General features: G+C 41.9%; 1 protein-coding gene across 11 annotated transcripts in view; it reads left to right on the forward strand.

The window, feature by feature from the left end:
• Setx (senataxin) overlaps positions 1-19,044 on the forward strand; it is a 56,541-nt gene extending 37,497 nt beyond the window's left edge. For 8 of the 11 annotated variants that reach the window (XM_031369569.1, XM_031369567.1, XM_031369565.1 and 5 more), the window contains 12 exons: positions 475-576; positions 757-872; positions 2,016-2,087; positions 3,037-3,186; positions 4,525-4,632; positions 8,117-8,304; positions 9,086-9,178; positions 10,333-10,497; positions 10,918-11,082; positions 13,280-13,378; positions 13,922-14,009; positions 15,974-19,044. In XM_031369569.1, the coding sequence (XP_031225429.1) occupies positions 475-576; positions 757-872; positions 2,016-2,087; positions 3,037-3,186; positions 4,525-4,632; positions 8,117-8,304; positions 9,086-9,178; positions 10,333-10,497; positions 10,918-11,082; positions 13,280-13,378; positions 13,922-14,009; positions 15,974-16,699 (2,072 nt within the window). In that variant the 3' untranslated portion in view covers positions 16,700-19,044. Of the gene's footprint in view, positions 1-474; positions 577-756; positions 873-2,015; positions 2,088-3,036; positions 3,187-4,524; positions 4,633-8,116; positions 8,305-9,011; positions 9,179-10,332; positions 10,498-10,917; positions 11,083-13,279; positions 13,379-13,921; positions 14,010-15,973 lie in introns of those variants that run through there. The other 3 variants (XM_031369571.1, XM_031369572.1, XM_031369573.1) reach the window with 3 other exon arrangements.
• Positions 19,045-21,654: the final 2,610 nt, after the last annotated feature.

Genomic DNA, 21,654 nt, shown 5'->3' on the forward strand with positions numbered 1-21,654 from the left:
TGAGTCCTAGGCCAGCAAGAACTATATACAAAACCTTCTCTCAAACACCTTAATTCTGGGTGTTCGGGGTGGGAATGACCAAGTAAAGATTCTATTTGAATTTAATACATAGTAATATATGGTCAAGAAAATTTAAAGGTGTGGTGGCACACACCTTTAATCTCAGCATCTAAATTTATCATTCATTCCTCAAGTGTGTTCTTCATGGAACACTGTCTAGAGAAGAATTTGAGAAACATCAGCCTAACAGTATGAGCTCTGCATGCATTATCCACGTGGCCTTCCTAGCTTGTATGAGTGAAGTGGTAAGTACTTGCCTTACAGAGTTGTTATCCAGAATATCTTGAAAGAATGTGTGAGAAATCTTAAGTATAGCTCCTGGTGTACAGTTGACAGTTGACGCCCTTCTCTGATTAATATGGAGATGGGATTATTAGCAATGTCCATATTAATTTTACATCTTTTTATCAACAGGAAACTGTGGAGATATAAACTTAGTACGACTGGGTCCAGAAAAGTCTATTAATACAGAGGTCCTAAAATTCAGTTTGGACAGCCAAGTCAACCATAGAATGAGTAAGTGCTGGCCTTCTAGCATTGGTGTTCTGCTGCTATTTGTATGATAAAGTAATGATGGGGGCACTGGTGTTATTTTGGGGACCCCATAACTAGTCTAGCTTCTTTCTCATTGTGTTTGTGTGTGCGCCTGTGTGAGTTTTTTCTAGAATTAACATGCGACTTTTAAATTTATATTAGAAAAAGACTTGCCTTCTCATATTCAAGAAATGCTTAGAAGAAAAGAAATTCTAGATGCTGAACTTGATGATCTTTCTCGTCAGCGAGCTCTGTGTCGAGGTGGGCGGGAGATACAGGTATGAACACCTCTCTACTTGGACCTTGCAGAAGTGGCTTAGACATAGTCAGTGGGTGTATGATGCTGCTCTTATTGATGTGGTGTGACTCTATGATACGCTGGAGTAGTATGGCTAATGTCAGGGTTAGGAAGTTCTTCTGTAAATACTGTATGTTTTATAGACCATAGTCTATATCTATAGTCTCTGTGACAGCTTCTCAGCTTGATTGTGGCTCTAAAGCCTCATCAGATCAATGTAAACAAACAGATGGAATTGTATTGTAGTAGAGATTTTATTATAAAAGTAGATGGCATATTTTATTGATTAGACACTTTTCTGTTGAGTTCAACCCATTTTAGGGGCTGGAGAAATGGCTCAGTGGTTAAGAGCACTGGCTGCTCTTCCAGGGGACCCAGGTTTGGTTCCTAGCCTCCACATGGCAGCTCACAATAAACTAACTATAGTTCCAAGGATCTGATGGTGTCTTCTGGTTTCCTCAGACTCTTGGCACACATGTGATAAACAGTGCAAACAGAACACATTTAGATATAAATAAAAATAACCAACATTTCTAATTAGGTTGAGACAGAATTTACTGGCTCATATACTCAAAAGTCAAGAGTGACTTAGCTTTCAATGTGTTTGGATCAAGAAATGGACCTGGCAACGTTTTGCTACCTTTTGCTTTCCTTTTCTATGTATCTCAACCTTTTCTTTTCCATGAGAAGTCAAGTGCCAGTATTTTTGGGCACCACCACTCTGGCTTAAAATACCATGTGTCTATTCCAAGGATACACTCTGATTAGTCTCTGGTTGCCAAGCAAATCTAATCCCTGACTTTATTTAGGAGAAGAGTGCCGTGCCTGTATTACGTTACACGCTCATCACTGTGGCAGGATTGTTGTATGTAAAGCACCTTAGTCATGAATGGATGAACGAAGCTCCGAGGTTTGTGATACTAGGCAGACAGCAAACATGCACGTAGGAGACATAATTGAAACATCAGGTGTTTAGAGCAGTGTTGGGACTTGACTGGTAGGGAAGAGAGCACGCTGTTTCAGTGATTCATGAGTAAGATGTTTTTTACTCTCCTAAGGTGTGAAGTGTCTGAGAGCTTTCTAAAGTGCTTGGTTTTCACGGTGATTTCAAAATTGTTTTTAGAGGCAAGAATTAGATGAACACATTGTCATAGTTTCAAAAGAAAGGCAAGAACTTGCTTCAAAAATTAAAGAGGTAAGTCGTTTATCTGCAGCAGTTTACTTTCTTTATGAAACAGCTCAGAGGACATAAGGGCTGAGGTTTGTTTTAAAAAGTATTTAACATAAAAAGGACACCTGCGAAAGTGGAGACATCAGTGTTTTTCTCTTAGGTATACTGGTCAGTATTAGCCAGTTTCTTTTTTCACCAGCTGCAACTAGGGAGTTGCTACCGTGAGACTAGGTTTGTGGATATTGAGAGAGAAAAACAGGAACGAACCACATTTGTAATTTACTAAGAAGGTAGCAACTGTGGACTATCGTGTGCTCTATGTATTATGACTATAAGTTGAGTGACAGTGGGATGCAATTAGGCATAAAAACATACAGCTCCCTATTTTTCTATTCTTGGCTTAGAGCATAAGCTTTTTGTGTTTTTGTTTGCTCCTGTATCATGTACAGTTGGTCTCAGATCTGGGACACTCACCCACAGTCCAAAGTAAGTTTAGCAGGACAGTTTAAGGGTAACTGTTAGTTTGCGGTTTGTTGGCCAGAGACAAACAAAATTGAATTTAATGTATATTTTCATTAACGTGTAAATAACATCTAAGTTAGTGTTTCATACTTATAGGTGAAGTGCATTATTCATCTGTGTGGTGAGCTTTGTTGCTCATTGTGTCTTCTATGGGCTATTAAATTAGCCATATTTGGGGGAACACTCATTACAGTTATGGCTAAGAGAAGACCCTGGCTATGCTTTAGTACTGGAGCCAGATTTCCACCTCTTCTAGAACTCACATACATTGCCTTGAAGTCCAGGATGGATTTGTGTGGAGGGATTTCTTGTTTTCTGGAGCTGAGGCGTCCCCTTTTATTAGATATTTTTATGTCACATGAACAAAAAAGATAGATTTTTTTTTTTTTAGTAAAAATAGGACTTACAGGATTTGCATATATCTAAATATAGTTATGCTTTATCATCCTAGGTTCAAGGACGCCCACAGAGAGCACAGAATACCATCATCTTGGAGTCCCATGTCATTTGCTGCACATTGAGCACTAGTGGTGGTTTATTGCTTGAGTCTGCTTTTCGAGGTCAAGGGGGTGTCCCCTTCAGTTGTGTCATTGTAGATGAGGTCAGTGGACAGTCAAGTGTGCAGGTGTGATTAGGATCATAAAGTTGTGGGTGGCCGGGCAGTGGTGGAGCATGCCTTTAATCCCAGCACTTGGGAGGCAGAGGTAGGCAGATTTCTGAGTTCAAGGCCAGCCTGGTCTACAAAATGAGTTCCAGGACAGCCAGGGCTACACAGAGAAACCCTGTCTGAAAAACCAAAAAAAAAAAAAAAAAAATTAGTTATGGGTGAATTACGGGTGCTGAAGTGTGGATGAAATGGGGGCTTTTATTTAGTGATCACTACTCTGGCAGTGCTGGAGAGTGAACATCCAGCCTTGCTTGTGAGGAGGCCTCTGCATCCCCAGCCCTTAGCTGATGTGCACACATTCTCAGACAATGAAAAATGCATGGTGCTGACAGCCTACTACAGAGTGAGGACTATAGTTTTCTGGGGCATGGTTGTCTCCAGCACCATCCCTCCTGAGCTGCAGCAGTTTCTCTGTTAACTTTGAAATACAAATTTGTGACTTGGGACAGCTTTGGCCGCTGCATTTTTAGCTGATATCTTTTATTTCTTGTCCATTTACTGAACACTAATTGTGTATCTTGTTGGCTTAGAGTAAAAAGTCAGAAGACAGAAGAACTGGCTTACTAGATATGGAGAATCATTGTAGGAAATCCTGTACCTTGTTGTAGATATGTAAATTATGTGATAAAATGAAAGACCAGAAAGATGGAAATGATGAACTTAAAGACATTACTGAATTAAAAAGTCAGGAGACTGTCATACCTCAAGTAACATGTGAATTTCAGAGATGATGTTGTAAAGCAGCTATCAGAGAAGCTTCTCAGGCTCCAGCTCAGGAGGAATGCAGCAGGCTGTAAGATGCCCATAGCCTTCTGTTGCTATCTAATTCCACAGTTAAGGCATCTCTGGTGGTCGAGTTCACAATACTTGTTTGATTGTTGAAAATTGTGTTCAGGGACTGGAAATATAGCTCAGCTGTTAAACCAATAGCTGTGTTTAGATAATTTGTTTTATGATGAAATCTTTTTATGTATTTTCATTGCTATACCTTCATTGTACATGGTATAGTATCTTACATAAAGACATTTTCATAAGTATGATATACTTTGATCGTTTAAAAAAATGCTTATTTTTGATACCTGATGTAGAGGAGGCTGGCATATAACTCAGTAATAAAGCACTTGCCCAGCATGTATGAGGTCCTGCATCATCATCATCACCACAATAACAATAACAATAAAAGGTTAGCTATAGTATAGGAGAAGTTTGGTATTTTTTTGGATGATTAGAATCTAATTAAGGCTCTGTCTCCTTTTATCCTTCCTTAACAAGGCTGGGCAGTCTTGTGAAGTTGAGACACTTTCTCCACTCATCCACCGCTGCAATAAACTTATCCTAGTAGGAGACCCCAAACAGCTCCCTCCCACAGTCATCTCTATGGTGAGTACTTCTGTTGATGTCAGAGGATCTGTTTTTATTTTGAAAGAATGATTCTGTTTTGAATTGTCATTTCTTATTGAAGGGGAAATTAGGAAATGATAGAAAAAAGTGTTATTTGAAGTTTCATAAGAAAAATTATAGCCAGGCATGCCTGTGGTCCCAGCACTCAGGAGGCTGAGCAGGTTCTCAGCTGAGGCCTGACAGACACACAGTGAGACCTTGTTCCAAAACAGAGTGAACGTTTTTTGTAAATGTCCTCTTTGTTCACAGTTGTGCTTCTGAGTATATGGGCAAGAATTTCTTAGACACGAAAACCTAAGTTCATATTGCAGTGCTTTAGGCTTTCCCTGTGGAGGAGGGGCTATACCTGATTTGATAAGAACACAAAACACATAAGACATCTTTAAGTGTAAAGAAGACAGCGCCCCCCCAACACACACACATACACTCATGCTTTACACTGTGTTCCCGAAGCTAAGGGAAACATTAGGAGACATGATTTGGAAATAGATGTTCAGTTTGGACATTTTTTTCTTCACTAGTTAAAAAAAGGTCTGCCCTTCACACCTGAAAGTGCAGATGGTAACAGATGAAAGTGCACTCGCTGTGAATAGAGCTATGGAGGATGAGGACTGACGTGGTCCTGGCTGCCTTTTTTTTTTTTTTTTTTTTTTTTTTTTTTTTTTTTTTTAGTTTTTTAAAATATTATTTATTTAATGTATGTGAGTACACTGCAGCTGTCTTCAGACACACCAGAAGAGGGCATTGGATCCCATTTCAGATGGTGGTAAGCACCATGTGATTGCTGGGAATTGAACTTAGGACCTCTGGAAGAGCAGTCAGTACTCTTTCTTAACTGCTGTGCCATCTGTCCAGCCCCCGGGCTGCCTTTTTGTTTTTTTGAGACAAGATTTCTATGTGTAGCCCTGGCTGCCCTAGAACTGACTCTGTAGACCAGGCTGGCCTTGAACTCCGAAATTCTTCTGTCTCTGCCTCTTAAATGCTGGGATTAAAGGCGTGCACCACCACTGTCTGGATAGTCTCTTTTGTTTTGGATTTCACCTCCACACTAGACTTGTCTCCTGCAAATACATATCGGAAATTGAACTCAGTAATTGTTTTGGTTCATTCTAAATAGGCTTATACTATGGATTCTGAAATCTAATAAAATTGATCTTTTATACAGAGTGGTAACCTCATGTAATCTCAGAAAACGATCATTTTGAAAAGGTCTCTGTCCAGTTATTCAATGGGTGTGTGTTTTTGTTGTTGCCATTTGTTTTTGATTTTGGATTTATTGAGAACGATGGTGCAGTTCTGTAGCTACGAGTACAGGTGCACAGCCACTGTTGGGGAACTGTGGCAGGAGCCCTGCTTGTGAGCAATAAAATCAAAGAAGCTTCCTGAAGAAAAATTTAAAAATGATTACAAAGTTGATTTTTCACACACACACACACACATATATATATATTTATATATAAAATTTTTTTGTGTGTTTTCTACCACATGCATGCCAAGTGCATAAGGAGGTAAGGAGTTTCCATGTGGGTTCTGGGAATCAAATGGGCCTTTACAAGAAGTACTCTCAACAACTGAGCCAACATTCTATTACATTTGTCTTTTTTAAAAACCATCTATTTTCTGGAGATAATTACTGTGGAATTAGTTTTGCTTATGTAGCCTGAGCTGGCCTGGAACTTGTCCTGTAGCCCAGGTTTGATTTGAACTCGGTGATCCTCCTATCTCAGATCTTGAGTGCTGGGGTTGTACGTATACACTACCACAGGCAGCTCAGGCGAGCACTAAGGTAGACGTGGGGGTTGTGATTATAAAAAGAAAAAGTACTTATACTCATGATGCTTCTGGCTTAGTGGGTGGTAGACAGTATTGAGTTACAGAATGAAGTAAACAGTGGGTTTGTTGTTGTTGTCTTGTTTTTGTTTTTCGAGATAGGGTTTCTCTCTCTAGCCCTGGCTGTCCTGGAACTCACTCTGTAGACCAGGCTGGCCTCAAACTTAGAAATCCACCTGCCTCTGCCCCTTATGTGCTGGGATTAAAGGCATGCGCCACCACTGCCTGCTGTAAGCAGTGGTTTTAAGATAGGTAGGTAGATAGGTGCATGCCTCTGTGTGTGTGTGTGTGTGTGTGTGTGTGTGGTTTTGTAGTGTTTAAAAGATCAGAGGTACTCCATATGAAATTGGCTTTTTTCTAGCCACCTCAGGGACAGCCTTTTTTATGTCATCAAGTACAAGTTTGTAAGTTTGACTCACTTTTTTTTTTCCTGTCTTTTTAAGTAGGTCTACTGTGTTGTGTAAATTCTTTTTTCTATTTTTCCCAGAGAGGTTTAACATTGGATTTAGAAAATTGGATTTGGGGCTAAATTGAGTAAACTTTGAGAGGCATAGATGAAATTGCCAGATGTCTCTTAACTACTGGTTAGTTACACAAGCTTGTATATATAAAATGTACACAAACGTGTACATAAATATTAGGGTACACAATGCTTTACTATGGAAGCTTGTGTAATAGCCTTTTTCCTACTGTACACGTCATGAGGGTGAGTATTGCTGTTAGCATGATCATAGTCTTGTGTACAAGTTTTAGAGCACATTTTAACTTCCAGGTTATGTGATTTAAATCTTTGATACTGTCATTGAAAATTATGTAGCACAACTGTGAGAACATGGATAATTTGCCTTATTTGTTTGGGTCACTTTTTCATGTTGATGTTATAACCCATTACTTGACTTGTAAAATCAGTTCAGTAGTTTAGGTTTAATCTTTCCTAGGCTTGAATACAGTATTAGTACTCAGCACCATGGGTCTTTGAAGAAATCACTGGGCCAAGGCTTCCTCGCAGTGACATACAGCTCTTAAGTTTGTGAGGGCACAGAGATTTATTAAAAATCTATTAAGCCAGGTAGTGGTGACCCACGCCTTTAATCCCAGCACATGGGAGGCAGAGGCAGGCGGATTTCTGAGTTCGAGGCCAGTTTGGTCTACAGAGTGAGTTCCAGGACAGCCACGGATACACAGAGAAACCCTGTCTCAAAAAACCAAAAAAAAAAAAAGGCAGACAGTGACCTCCAATGGAGTTAAGACATGATGACCAATCATCTCACAGTCAAGTGTCACAGCTCCCTGAGTATCAGCATCTTTCCGAGTCTGACTGGGATAGTGATCTTATGCCACCTGAACTTTGACACATTTGCTTCAGAATATCAGTTCTTACAATAGTTGGACTTGTTTTTAAAAAAAAGAAGAAGAAGAAGAAGAAAGAAACTCTTGTTGTTTTTCAAGACAGGGTTTCTCTGTGTGTCCTGGCTATCCCGGAACTCACTCTGTAGACCAGGCTGGCCTGGAACTGAGATCTTCCTGTCTCTGCCTCAGTGCTAGGATTAAAAGTGTGCGCCACCACTGCTCCAAGCTCCCCCTTGCCGCCAATCCCCAAACTCTATAAGAATTACTTTTTTTTCCTTCTCAGAAAGCACAGGAGTATGGCTATGACCAGTCGATGATGGCACGATTCTGCAAGCTGCTGGAAGAGAATGTGGAGCAGAACATGATTGGCAGGCTGCCGGTATTACAGCTTACCATTCAGTACAGGATGCATCCAGACATATGTCTCTTCCCTTCGAATTATGTTTATAACAAGAACCTGAAGACAAATAGGTGGGTGTCCTGTAGTACTTGTAAGCCTGTCCTTTGGGAAGCTTTAGCTGCTTATGAAAATGTCTTGGCATAAAAAGCATAAACCAGGCTAGCTGTGTTAGCCAATGCAGGTGATCCTATTACTTGGGAAGCAGAAGCAGAAAGATTGTTGAGAGTTAAGAGGCCAGCCAAGGCTACAGAGAAAGAGTTTGGGGGTCGGTGGGGGAGGGTACTTAATTCATTGGGCTATGTTGACTACATGAAATGCAGATAGATTGGGGGGGGGGAAGAGGGGGCAGGGTGGTGGCACACACCTTTGATCCTAACACTTGGGAGGCTGAAGCAGGTGGATCTGAGGGGCCAGCCGGGGCTACATGGAGAAAGCTGTCTGAAAAAAAAAGGGGAAGGGGGAATCACCATGTTTAATACAACCCAAATACAATCACTGGTGACTTCATGGCCTATCTAGCTATCTAGTGGTCCTTGGGACTCAAGCCAGACTCTCAGCCTTATTTGTGCATTTGCTCTCTTGAGGCTGCTCCTTGTTTCTCTAGCCCTGTATATATGTTTCCTGTACATTGTTATGAGCTGTTTTTGAGTCATGATTGTATAGATCGTCTTCTTTGGTTCCAGAATGGAAATAAAATCCAGCTTAGACTTTTCATTGCTATGCATTTGTAAAAGACCTCTTAATCTCTTTAACTTTTTCCTGGTTCTGTCTCACACAGAAAATAAAAGAAGAAGATATTGATAAAATGTGTGCTTTAGAGCATATTTTCTGAATATGATTGCTTTTCTATAGATTGACCGAATCCATTCGATGTTCATCAGATTGGCCATTTCAGCCCTACCTCGTGTTTGATGTTGGAGATGGTTCAGAACAACGGGATAATGAGTATGCTTTGTCTTCCTTCATTTCCCAGTAATGGTCTCAGAATCATGAGGTTATAAGCTTTCTCATACATGTCTCTTCAGTACCAAGGCCTAGTCATTTTCAGTATCTGTGTTGATAGCTTCCCCTTTCCTGTATAATTGAGCAGTACTCTCAGGTGACCACTCAGGTCCTTGAACAGTCACAACTGTGAGAGAACCCATCAAAAGATGATTGTCATCTCATGGGAAAGCAGGCATGAGCCGGATAGTCCTTAACATTTTGAGTTGTGAAGGAATGTGTTGGGTACCTATAAAATGATAGCAAAGTGGAGGTGGGTGGTATGTTGCTAGGTAGCAAATACATCAGAAGAGCCAAGGATTGCTCTGAATAGAGGAGTTAACAGCCTGGAGGTATTATTGTTTATGAACATGTGCATAAAGACTACCTGCTATGGGGAAAATGTGAAACAAAACAAAACAACAAAAAAACCTCAGATTCTAAAATGAGAATAGGAAATGGGGCAGAACATTTCTTGAGGTGAAAAATAAAGAGGAGTCAACAGTACCAGAATTGCAGTGGAAAGGTTCATGTGGTCTTCAAGAGTAGAGCAGAAGATAAAGAGCTGAGCCTCAAGCACATTACAGGGCCAGTAAGCAACAAGGACCTCGATAGAGTCTTAACCTGAGGAGTAACCAAGGTCTAGGAGAAGGAGCCGTCTTCCGCGGTATTGCTATAGCATGGCTGACAGCATGAGAGTAGTTATCGGGTGTGTCAGACTAGGCCCATATTGGTAACGAAAGAACACACATACTTGGGGTATGGACTGGGAGAACAGGATATGGAGCCAGCAGAGAGGATAATAAGGTGGCTTTCATGCCATTCAGCTCTGGTGGGCCATGTTGTTCATGTTTAGCTGTCTGGGTGACGTCTCTTCAGCTTTGTGGTTTATTGGTTTAAACTTAGCTTACTACAAATTCTTTTTTTACAACCACTTCCTAGATTGGACAGTTATTTATAGTTATATATATGAACAATCACTATTATATCCTCTTAATACTGCTGCCTAACTAGAGGGGAAAACACCTATGTGCTCTTTACTGTAATGGGAAACTAACAAGAAGTAGTGAGCAATTTGACTCCTGTAAGATTTGACATTTTTTTTTATTGTTTTTTAGCTCATACATAAATGTTCAAGAAATAAAGTTGGTGATGGAACTAATTAAACTTATTAAAGAGAAAAGAAAAGATATTTCCTTCCGAAATATTGGCATAATAACCCATTACAAGGCTCAGAAGACGATGATCCAGAAGGATTTGGAGAAAGAATTTGATAAGAAAGGGTGATGTATTTTTACATGTATTTCTGGTGTTTAGGTTGAATTAGGTTATTTCTTAACAATACTGGGGTTGAATCAGGGTCTTTGTACACTTGGCAAGTGCTCTAACATCTCTAAGTTATATTGCCCAGTCTTTTTATTATTTTTATGACCGTATCTATAAGTTTCCCATTTGCTGTCCTCCTCCCTCAGCCACCAGGCCCTGCTAAGATTGTGGTTTTGTCTCCTTACCTCCACACTAAAATTAAAGATTAAAATCTGGAAGTCAGTGTCAGGTGTGTGGTGAGGAACATTTAACTCCAGTACTTGGAAGGTGGAGGCAGGACGATCAGTCAAGGTCATCCTTGGTACCATAGTTTCTTTTCCCGTTACTGTGACAAGATATTCTGACAAAAGCATTAAAGGGTTTATTTCACCTCACAGTTTATTACAGCCCATCTTGATGGGAGAATCAAGGCAGCAAGACTCTGAAGTATCCAAGCAGCAGCAGAAGAGCAGTGAATGTATGCATGCTAGTGATGAGCTCGGTTCCTCCACTGTTACACAGTCCGGGATCTCCAGCCTAGAGAATGGTGCCACCCACACTGGGTGGGTCTTCCCAACTCAACTAACACCATCAATAGATAACCCCCAAAGACATGCCCCCAACTCATTTCTTAGGCTAGTATAGCTTTTACCAAGTTGACTATTAACACTAATCATTATATTCTGCTACATAGTGAGTTCAAGGGTAACCTGGGCTACATGAGACCCATCTCAACAAAATAGTCTGGAGAGATGGCTCAGTGGTTAAGAGCACTTGTATTGCAATCATGAAGATCAGAGTTGAGATCCCAGTACTTCGACAACAAACTGAGAGTCCAATATGCTTCTTTGAACCACAGCCCTGAAGCAGGCAGAGATGGGGATATTTTGGGGTTTGTTGGCTTCCAGGCTGTCTGAGAAAGCATGTGCTTTCAAGCTGCTTCTTGTGGCCTTTCCTCACATGCACACATGCACTGTTACTCCAGAGATACACACAAATATCTTTTAAAATACCAAAACTAACAACTTTTTAAGTTTCTTAATCTAGAAATACACAAGACTGACTTTAGAGAAAATAAAATTTGGAGAGTCTCTCTATATACAGTACACCTTTCCATGTAGTAACCAAAACCTGAGAAACAGATTAGACTTGACTGCTGAGTTCCACCAAATGTCAGTTCACACACGTGTGTGTCTGCAGTCCTTGTACTCTGGAGTCTGAGGCAGGAGGATCTAGAGTTTTAGACCAACCTGGGCTACATAGATAATAACCTATGTGAAAACAACAGAAAACCTAGTAATACTTAGGACTTGACAAAAGCCTAAGAGCACTTCCGGTGTTTGTTTTTTAAATTTATGTAAGGCAGGCACACCATGGTGTGCATGTGGTCAGAGACCTACTTTCAGTAATTGGTTCTGGGTAGAACTCAGGTCATCAGGCTTTTGAACCATGTTGCCAGCTCCAAGGACACTAAATTTTTTTATGACACCAGACCGGGGAAGGTGTTATAAGAGCCAGAGGACGGATAACACTAATGATTGCAGATTTAAGAATGCTAAATGGACAGCTGCTGCGTATTAAAGGGACTGTACATCATGACCATATAAAATTTATCCCAGAGTGCAGTGTTGACTTAGTATATTGGTGGAATAAGAGAAGGAAGCAAGACTTGGCAGCTCACTCCTGGAACCTCCATACTTGGGAAGACAGGGCAGGATAAACATGAGCTTGAGGCCACTCTGGATTATTGACTGGAGACTGTGTCTTAAAGAACAATTAGATTGAGAAGGTGACTGACATGCCATACTAACAGATGACAGAAAAGACTTAACAAAACCTATTATCTTTCACAACAGAAAACACTATTAAGAGTACAGAGAAAATTTCTTCATTGTCTGTAGAAAACACATAGGTAAACATTGATCCATCATGGTTCAGAAGTATTTCCTGTAGACCACGGAAGACGTTTGTTCTTATTACTTCTGTTGTCCATTGCAGTAGACTCTCTAGCCTAAGCACTTGTGTGTGTGTGTAAGTCAGCATGGTTATATTTATAGATAATTCAGCATGGTTATATTTATAGATTCAGTTAATGAAGCTACATAAAGAAACTCTTAGGGCTAACACTCCAGTTTAAGAGACTTCTAGAATGCAAGATCGATACAGAAAAAGTTGTTGTCAGTGAATAGGTTTGCTCAAGAAGTAAAAAACATTCTATTTATAATGGCACCAAAAGTAATAAAATACTTAAGAGTAAATAAGACCAGTAGTATAAGATATATCCACTGAAAGCTACGAAGCATGTTACAAGAAAAGGAAATAATACCCAGGACACGGAAAGAAGGTCATAGATAAGGAGATGAAGAAGACTGATGCTTTCTCTACCAGAATTCTACCCGCTTCTAAGAATTGTGTTTCAAAAGATGTTTGAAAAGAATGGAGAAAGGATGTTGTGCTGACCTCAGAAGCATATCTGAAAAGACTGTCCTATCTGGAATATACAAGGAACTTTACAATTCAATACTTTTTTTTTTTTATTTTCATGACAGGGTTTTTCTCTCTGTAGCCCTGGCTATCCTGGAATATGCTTTGTAGACCAGGCCAGCCTCAAACTCAGAGTCCATCTGCCTCTGCCACCCAAGTGCTAGGATCAAAGGTGTGCGCCATCACTGCCTGGCATTAATGAAGAGGTTTAAACTGCTTATGTACATGTATTTCATAATTTAAATGTTTAGTAAATTTTGTGCCTTTTCTAAACAGACCTGCAGAAGTGGATACGGTAGATGCCTTCCAAGGCCGGCAGAAAGATTGTATCATCGTTACCTGTGTCAGGGCAAGTGCTGTGCAAGGCTCAATAGGGTAAGTAGCTCATGTTGCTTTGTCACTTGATGAGAAGCAGCTGTCATCTAGATCCACCAGTGACTGCTCTTAGCCTTAGCTATCATGGTTTTATTCCTTTTGTTTAAAATAGTGGTCCTCAACCTATGGGTCATGACCTCTTTGGGGATGTCAAATGACCCTTTCACAGGGGTCACATATCAGATATCCATTGTGTCAGATAATTTACATAATGATTCACAACAGTAGCAAAATTACAGTTATGAAGTAGCAACAAAAATAATTTTATGTTTGGGTGTCACTACAACATAAAGAACTGTATAAGAGGGTCGCAGCATTAGAAAGGTTGAGAACTACTGGTTTAAACCTGTGTAATAGCTTGGCCATTGAGATGGCCCAGTTTAGTAAAGTGCTTACTGTACAAGCATAAGGATATGAGTGTGACTGTCCAGTACCCATGTAAAAAGCCATGCATAATGGTGTGTGTCTTGTATTCAGGGTACCTGGGCCAGAGATAGGCATACTCTGGGAGCTCACAGAAGTAACTTTCTTGTTGTTGCGTAGATTCCTGGCAAGTTTGCAGAGATTGAATGTCACCATTACACGAGCCAAGTACAGCCTCTTTATCCTTGGACATTTGAGGACTCTGATGGTAGGTACAGTCTGGGGGGGACTACAGGGAGTTTTAAAATTATCTGTTGTTGCCTACTATGGATTTTTTTTTTCATCAAAATGGAAATGATTTCTTGGTTATAAAATAAAGGTTGTTAGTTAGGTCTTTCAGCAACTTGGCTGTGAACTTTTGTGTACGTACAAACTATTCTTTCTTAGCTCAAAGCTCAGGTGTGTACACTAGGATTTCAAGGTGACTTGTCTAAAGCCTAGTGTGTATTGGTGACAAGACCAAAGAGGGAGGGTGTGTAATCTACATAGAAAGTGCTAGGACAGAGTTTAGCAAACAGTGGCAGGGACGTGTGAGCGGCTTCTTCAGAGTGCAGGGACACATGGGTTGCAGGGAGAGGTCTGCCCCAGAGCTGTTCTGCTGCAGGGCTTCTTAGAATGAAGCATAATGTTTAGTGGGTAGATGCCATGAGTGAAGCCAGTGGCAGGCAGCAGGGTAGTGTGCTTGCTGCTCATCTCATCCAGGGTTTACAGTGTATTGGTGCTTTTGAAGTCTTAACTGTGAACTTTATGTCTGAGCTCTCTTACCAGCCTCTTGCCAGTGTTTTAAAACACTTTTTGGTGTTTTAAAAAGTGGTCCTCTGAGGAGAGAAGCCAATTCTGCTTGTTTTTTTCCCTGTTTTGTTAATAGCAGCCAAGAGCATTCAAATGCATGTCCTTCCCATCTCACTCTTAACATCTGTGGTTTTTAGCTTGTGTTGTTTGTGTGCCCTTTAAAAGAAGCTGTACAAGCTTGTTTTATGTCTCTTTTTAAGTTGATAAGGAAAAAACTCAATTTTATCATAAATATTGCTAAAAGATTGTTTCTAACATAAACATTGACATTTTAAAATAAAGTCATGGGGGCTGGAGACATGGCTCAGTGGTTAAAAACATTTGCTGCCTTTCTAGAGGGCAGGAGTTTGGGTCTCAACACTCAAGTTTGATGACTCACAACTGCCTATAACTCAAGCTCCAAGTCTCTGAAAGGTCTTGTTCACTGACATAAACAAACATATAGAACACAGAAATAAATTATAAACCTTTACTGATGGGGCAAGTCCCCAGCCCCACTTGCCTATCAGGTATAAGACCCTGAGTCCATTCTCACTCAGCAGCATGCATGCAACTCAAGCAAGAGAAGAGTAAAATAATAGAAAGATTTGGGGGCTGGAGAGATGCTCAGGGGTTCTTTAGATGCTCTTCTAATCTTCCCTCAGTAGATAGCCCTTTGGAGCTTGGGAGGCCTTTGGGAAGCTAATAAATACTGTGGGTTTTCTTCAAGAGCTGTCATGTGTGGTCAGGAATTTGTCTTCTGAAACCAAGTTTCTAGTTTCTTTTTTCTTTTTTCTTTTTTCTTTTTTTTTTTGGTTTTTCGAGACAGAGTTTCTCCACATATAGCCCTGGCTGTCCTGGAACTCACACTGTAGACCAGGCTGGCCTTGAACTCAGAAATCTGCCTGCCTCTGCCTCCCAAGTGCTGGGATTAAAGGCATGTGCCACCACTGCCTGGCATGAAACCACGTCTTAACTGTTAAAAAAATTCAGCCATGCCCAGGGGCAGGTGGTAGTGTAGATCAGCAGGTTGCTTACTGCAGTAGCAGCTAGAGAATTATAGTCGTTGTACAATTGTGGAGTTGATGGAGCAGAAGGAATGTAGTTTTAATTTTATTTAATTTTAATTAACATAAATTTAAATAGTCCAGCAGAGCTAGATCTGCAGAGGGGCATTTTACTGTGTTGAAAGGATAGCAGGGATGCGAGTAGAGTTTCCTTATGGCTGGTCGTTTGAATGAATGCCTTCTTCACTCTTGTCTTCTCAGTGGTGAAGTTTTGAGAGTCTGTTTTATCAGACTATATTTATTCCTTCAGAAATAGAAGTTGGGTTCCCCCATGCTTTTCCAGCAAAATGAGTATTTCTGTAGGGTGTGACTTTTTTTCTCCTCTTTGTTTCAGGAAAACCAGCATTGGTATGAACTAATTCAGGATGCTCAGAAGCGTGGTGCCATTATTAAGACCTGTGACCCAAACTATAGACACGATGCAATGAAAATTTTAAAACTGAAGCCTGTGCTACAGAGGAGTCTGACCCATCCCCCAGCCACTGCACCAGAGGCACCCAGACCTCAGGGTGGCTTGCCCAGCAACAGGCTGGACAGTGGACTTGCTACAACATCTTTTGCTGCTTCTTTGTATCACACACCCTCTGATACTGTCACTTCAAAGGAACCTGAAAGGCCACTTCTTCAAGACCGACTTCGAGATCCACGACTACTTAGGAGACTTGATGCTGAAGCCAAAGGAGCATCCCTGAAAGACCCACAGCCTGTGAGCCCCCAGCTCCCTGGGGTAGTTCATCTCTTGGGAGGGCCTGGCTTTCCTGTGGTTTTCCAGGACCCAGGTTTTGTTGTACCACCATCCACTGCCATCGTTGCTCCTCTGGGCAGCCACAGGTCACCTATGCAGGCTGAGCCACCACCTGCTCACCCTGCTGCTGCCGCCTCCACAAGTAAGAGGAAGTACAGTGACCCAGATGTTGGGCTCAGCTACAGAAGAGAGCCCAGGGCCTTCAGTGGAGAGCACGGGAGACATGGCTCTGTGAGTCATCACATGCTGAGAAGCACTGACCGGGACAGGAGGAGGCTGGATGACAGCAATGCCAAGAGGAGACGGTTTCTATAGTAGCGCCTGGTGATGAAACTGTCTTCCACAGGCTAGCTAGTAGCACTGTACAGATAAGCTGGGTTTTGTTTTTGTTTCCCTTGAAGATGGAAATACCCTCTCACTCTTGGTCTGTTTGTTGTTTTCAGTAAGTACTTTTGTCAGTTGTATACACTTGGAGAGGGCATTTGTATACCTGTAATCTTGTTCTTGAGGTCAGAAATTCAAAATATTGGGAACTTTTATTCTGTAGAAGAGGTCAGATCAGAGTGAGTACAAGTGAGTACAAGTAAAAGTTAAACTGAATAATCCATGTAGCAAATGGAAAATCCTTTTAAAATGTAAACTGGTAGACCACACATTTCCTGCCTCAGCCTAAAACATTGGTCATTTTCCAACAGAACAAACTTCATATTTAAAGAGAGGAAGACAGGTCCTGTCAACCATTGTGTGGTAGACAAGTTTAACAGCCTCCGTACTGGGAGCTAGCCAAGTTTGAACCAATGGCCAGTGTCTCAAGCTGGGGTTTCCTGGGCCTTTAGAAAGCAATATGTTGGGAATTGTGCTCATGGTGCTCTGTGAGACAATGCAGCTTGGCACAGGATATTACTGTGACAAGTTCATTTACCTATACTTGTGTATGACTTAGTTTTCTGGCTAAATATCTTTCCCTTCTCAAAACGGAAGAACAATTCTTGAGTGGTCATTCATGCTTCCAATATTTTGTGAGGTTGGTTTAACTGGGGAATTGTAGATATGCTTAGCACATGGAGGATTTGTGCTGGCTTGGCCTGGCCTGGAAGAGTTCATTTATGATGCTTGTGAAGGCTTGAGAGTTGCCAGGAAAATCCAAAAGGATGCATTTCAAGGGATTCCATGGGAGCTACATGGGGGCAGAGCAGATAAACTCTGTGAGAAAGAAGAGCAGCCATCTGGACTGCAGGACCATCCAGTAGGTAGATGAAAGTGCAATCTGTGTTGCGTCACTGCAGGCACTAGACTCCTGTTAGACCTGGTGTGCTTGTAAGAGGAAAGCAGAGGGGCCTGGAAGTCAGGAAAAGGGATGGAGGGCTGCTTAACCAGTCTCTGCATAGAAGAGCATGTGAGTCTGAGGTCTTTCATGACTACTGTACACACAGCCTGTTAGCTACCTTGAGATAGACAGCCCTAGAAATTAGTGCTCACTGTTTGGAGGGAGTTTTGTCATCTGTTTTGTCACAAGGTTTTTGTGTTAGAAATTCTGCTGAAGCAGGTTTTGTTAAGAGCTTTGAAAAAACTGCATTTTGCCAAGTTTCAACACTTGAGTTTCCTGATCTTTTCCACTAGTGCCCAGACATGAACCCCAATATCTGCTGAACACTTGTAAAACTGGGGAAATAGGCACCTTCTCAGAGCACTTCAGCCTCCTGGCTGTCCCCAGCTATGTGGGAAAGAAATCCTAGCACAGGGATTCAGTAAGCTGTGCGTGACATTGGCAGGAGACCTCACTGTCGCTTGAAATTTTCTAGTGCCTGTGGGAAGTGCTCAGTTTAGCAGACTTGTGAAGGTAACCACCTAAAAGCCAAAAGCATGCTTCTGAGAGGGGCATTTAACAAAAGAGCAATAGCCAGGGCATTTCCCACTCTAGAGACCAAGAAATACGTTTTTAAAAAGTTTTTCCAAAACTTGTAGTTGGCTGCTCTCCACTAAGTATGTTGTAGGACATTGTGTGTTCATCTGCCGGCTCACAGCTAGCCACATCAGAGTATTGGAATTTGTATTGCACCCTGCTTATTTTGTGAGTGTAAGGGCTGCTGGGATTAGACTGTGGCCAAAGGATCTTCCTTTCCAGCAAGCAAACCTTGCCTTAGAACTATCAGCAGAATGCAGTTGCATAACATTAGATTTGAAACCTCAGTTGGTAAAGGTATTTGCAGAAAGTGTTTGCTATGTCAAGTGGCCTTTCCTGACAGTGCTGTCAGAAATGGTTAACCCTGACAAGATGAAAAGTTCACTTTGTCCTTGCTGTGGTTAAAAGAACATGCCCCGACTACTTTCAAATGTTATTTCAAGGTGAATGTATTATACTTGTCTTATTTTGCTTCTCTTTTGATTTACCACAGTCTATTCAGTTATGTTTTCATGAATTATCAGGAGTAAATTTGAACAAAAACATGTGAATAACCTCCTGTAAATGTGTTTTATAACAAGAGTGTGCTAAACTATTTTCTAAAAATTACTTGTGCATTTTGAGAATCTTTCTGTAGCTTTGTGTTTTGTATGCTCTGGATTCATAACTGGATTTTGGCAAATAGTAAACCTGTTATCTTTGTTAAAACCTAAAACTTAAGAGAAAATGGCAGAAATAAAAACAAACAAGAAAACTGGCCTGGGTTAGAAGTATTCCACGGTACTAGGTTACAGCTGAAGGACCCTTTTCCTCTGCCAGATCCCTGCTTTCATTCCCCTCCTTGCCCAGTCCCACTCTCCTCATCCTTGGGTCCCTTTGGAATCTGGGTAAGGGTGTGAGAGTTCCCATTGCCACATGGACATCCTTTCGATTACAGCAAGTTCATTAGGCTGGGGCCAGGAGGTGAAGACCACAAATGAGCAGTGTCTAGGGACAGGCACTCCTGGAAATGCCAGAGGAGGCACAAGACATCCGTGTCGAAGTCAAGTAATTGCCAGTGGCCATAGATACTCAGAACACACAATAGCTTACAAAATGATGTCACTTAAAGGGCATCTGTTTTCTGCATCTTATTGTACCCAGGGTGCACTCGGAGATCACAGGGAAAGGGGACAGTGATAATAAATTTGCCCAATGGGATGAGCGTTATGCCATGGCCACTTCATCTGTGTGGAATTTGTTAGCACCTAAGTAGCTGTCAGTGATTGAGTTGAGGGACCAGGCATCCCTCTCTGTACCAATGCACAAATGCACGCAGTCATTCCACTCTCTGGGTTTCACTGTTCATTGAGGAATAAATAATTCAGGGAGCAACATAAGATTTAGCCTGAACTTAAGAGAATTTACAGTGTTGTGAGCACCACAGAGGCAGTTTCTGCACACAAGGGACCTGAGTTATCACCCGCTTCTGCTGTAGGATGTGAGTGGAGTTCTCCAATGGCATCTGAAGCCATGAAGGCCCTGAACAGGGCTGGCTGGCTTTTTCTGCTGCAAATGGGAGCCTTCGGCCTGGAAGTCAGCAAGGGACCTTTTAAAAAGGTGTTGCCTCTGCCCACTCCACATTTTTCTGAACTAATGTTTTTGGGCACAGCTTTCCCCCTCACCCCCCTGTTTTTCAAGACAGGGTTTCTCTGTATGGCCCTGGCTGTCCTGGAACCTACTCTGTAGACCAGGCTGGCCTCGAACTCTGAGATCCACCTGCCTCTGCCTCCCAAGTGCTGGGGTTAAAGGTGTGTGCCACCACTGCCTGGGTGGGCACAGCTTTTGAAGATCAAGCTCTGGGGTTTTTCTATAGCAGAGCCTTGGAGTCTAGCTCCTATGGAGTCAGCAGGAATAAGGGTCCCATAGGGGTCAGTACATCATCTCTAAGGTTCTGGATGTAGCCCTCCAAGAAAAGTCAATGGGACACCAGTTTCTGTTCAGATGGGAAGTTCTCTAAGGCAGTCAGTGTAGCAGGGCCAAGGGAGGAAATTACAATGGCCCAACCAATCCTCCCACCAGAGTCCATTAGTTACAAGGAGCCCACATCATTTCAAAACCTTTGATTTTCCTGAGGATTTGCTCTTGGTTTGGACACTCTGGGCTTGGACATATGTATAAAACCATGGAGACAGGTTTCTACCACTTCCAGAGTTGTGTGCACTTGTTCTGGATAGTCATTCAGTCTACATTTTTTCTCCATCACCTGCTTTTTTTTTTTTTGAAATCCCAGTGCTGGAGATTGAACCCAGGACCTGGCACATGCTAGGCCAGCACTCCCTAGAGATTTCCCTCCCCTTTTAAAGACAGGGTCTCCCTATATGGCCTAGAATTCTCTCTGTGTATAGATTAGGCTGAACTCAGAGATCCACCTGTCTCTGCCTTCTGAGTGCTGGAGGCATCCCCACCACACCGGGCTAACTCTTCATACCTTTTAATGGTAAAAGGTCATTGCCTATATTAAGACTTTTCTTATACTTTTAAATTGTATGTATCTGTATGTATCTGGGAGACAAGCAAGTGCTGGTGAGTGTAGGTGTTTGTGGAGTTTAGTGGCATCAGATAAAGATATCCGTGGAGCTGAAGTTACAGGCAGTTTGTAAGCTGTCAGACAAGGATGCAGGGGCCTCTTGTAGGTCCTCTGCATGAGCAGTAAGGGGTCCTAACTACTGACCCTTTATAGTGAAAATAAAGAGCTCACACGAGTTATCTAACCAGTCTTACTTTAAAACTTGTGTGTGTGTGTGTGTGTGTGTGTGTGTGTGTGGTCAGGCTTGGCATCAGGTACCTTTCACTGATCCATCTCACCAGCCAGATGTTTGGTTTGTATATACCAGTGGCCATGAAAAACTTTCTACAGTAAGGACTTTGGGTGTAGAGAGGATTTCAGCACCCCTGGTCCAGAGGATGCAGTTCCACAGCCCGCTGTCCTTCTGAATGCCAGGTGCCCAGTCTTCCAGGTTAACACCAGTGCAGCGGAGGATGCCCTGTCTCCCCATACCCTCCCAAAGCCTGCAGAGCTAGGCTTCTGCTGAGAATGTACACCCCTCTCTTCTAGGGGAGTGGGGCTCACATTCTCTGCTCGTTTTTCTCCTGTGCTCTTTGTCCTTTTTGCTTTTAGAAGCAGGATATTTCAGATGTGAATCATACATTGTGTTCTGCACTGCTTTGTGAGTTGTGCCTTTGTATCCATACCATCTTTGGTTATACAGGAGGATTTGCTCCTCCTCTTCCTCCTCCTCCTCCTCCTCTTTCCAGTCTTTGGAGACGGGATTCTCTGTAGCCCTAGAATTTCCTCTGTAGACCAGGCTGGCCCTCTGTAGATCTG

The sequence above is a fragment of the Mastomys coucha genome, unplaced genomic scaffold (genome assembly GCF_008632895.1).
Source record: "Mastomys coucha isolate ucsf_1 unplaced genomic scaffold, UCSF_Mcou_1 pScaffold15, whole genome shotgun sequence".
Classification (NCBI taxonomy): Eukaryota; Metazoa; Chordata; class Mammalia; order Rodentia; family Muridae; genus Mastomys; species Mastomys coucha.